The 1,205-nt window shown below is 70.5% G+C and overlaps 1 protein-coding gene across 1 annotated transcript in view; it reads left to right on the top strand.

Annotated features, from left to right (window-relative positions):
* The window catches only part of LOC109279340 (transcription factor CP2-like), an 8,099-nt gene extending 7,267 nt beyond the window's left edge, over nucleotides 1-832 (top strand). The window contains exons 2-5 of the mRNA XM_019470894.1: nucleotides 16-106; nucleotides 232-311; nucleotides 387-532; nucleotides 725-832. Of these exons, the coding sequence (XP_019326439.1) occupies nucleotides 16-106; nucleotides 232-311; nucleotides 387-532; nucleotides 725-832 (425 nt within the window). The remainder of the gene's footprint in view (nucleotides 1-15; nucleotides 107-231; nucleotides 312-386; nucleotides 533-724) is intronic.
* Nucleotides 833-1,205: the final 373 nt, after the last annotated feature.

Below are 1,205 nucleotides of genomic sequence, written 5' to 3'. Positions count from 1 at the left end.
CCCCCGTGTCCGCAGGTGCCGACCTGCTGAAGCTCTCCCGCAGGGACCTGATCCAGATCTGCGGAGCCCCCGACGGCATCCGCCTCTGCAACGCACTGATGGGCAGGTGGGCTCGGACATCCCGCAGGGCACTGCGGTACCTCTTTCCGGGGACCCCAGCCAGCCTCCGCGGTGCCAGCAGTGCCTGGCCGGATCCTGTGCCCCCCGCCAGACCCCTCTCTGCCTCCGCAGGTGCCCACGTCCCCGGCTGACCCTCTACGTGTTGCGGGAGCCCGCCGGCGGGGCCGAGGGCACAGAGGATGGATGCTCAGGTACTGGGGGCAGCGTGGGGAGGGAGGGTCCGCACTCACTGCCCCCTCCCCATCCTCCTCCTGTCCTGTCCCCAGGGCTGTACCAGGAGGTGCACCTGGAGGAGCTGACGGTGGCCGAGCTGACCGGGAAGCTGGCCGAGCTGCTGGGGCTGCCCGCGGGCCAGATCCAGCAGGTGTCTCGGCAGGGACCCTCTGGCATCCACATCCTTGTCAGCGACACGGTAAGGACCAGGGGTGACACTTGGGCGTGCTGGACCCCACAGCCATCCCGGCCCCTCGGGGTCCCCAACCTGCTCCCAGCGAGGCTCAGCCCCCGTGGGTGTCCCTCGCTGCAGCGGGACGGGGGTCCGGGCTCTGGGACGAGACACACACCCCCAGCCCGGCCCCCCTCACCTCGCCCGGCGGCCCCACAGATGATCAGGAACCTCCTGGACGAGACGTGCTTCGTGGTGGCCGTCGCCAAAGGTAACACGGTGGCCACGGGCAGGCAGAGCTGGGCAGGGGACGATGGCCCCGGCTGAGCCACGTCTCTGGGCAGCGCACGGCCCGGAGGGGTACCACCTGGTGCTGCGGTAGGACCCGGCCCCAGGAGCTGCATCACGCCTGGGAAGGGAGATCTCCTGCAGCGCCGGAGCGAGCTGCGCGGGGATGGAGAGAGGAGCCCGAGGCTGGCACCAAGAGCCCATCCTGCAAGCGCGGTTCGCCCTCCCTCTGTCCCTGCCAGGCTTGACCGACCCCTCGTGCAGAGGGGCGAGAGGAACGGGTCCCAGCCCAGCTCGCCGCCGTCCCTTTCTCCCTGTGCTGGTGGCGGCTGCATCCCTGCACCTCGTCCCTGTTTTCTATTAAAGGCCGGAGCGAGCCCTCGTCCCTGCGGCGCCTGCTGGGGTTTGGGCG

Source organism: Aptenodytes forsteri, unplaced genomic scaffold (genome assembly GCF_000699145.1).
Source record: "Aptenodytes forsteri isolate BGI_AS27 unplaced genomic scaffold, ASM69914v1 Scaffold640, whole genome shotgun sequence".
NCBI lineage: Eukaryota > Metazoa > Chordata > Aves > Sphenisciformes > Spheniscidae > Aptenodytes > Aptenodytes forsteri.
This window is presented reverse-complemented; position numbering and strand designations above follow the sequence as displayed.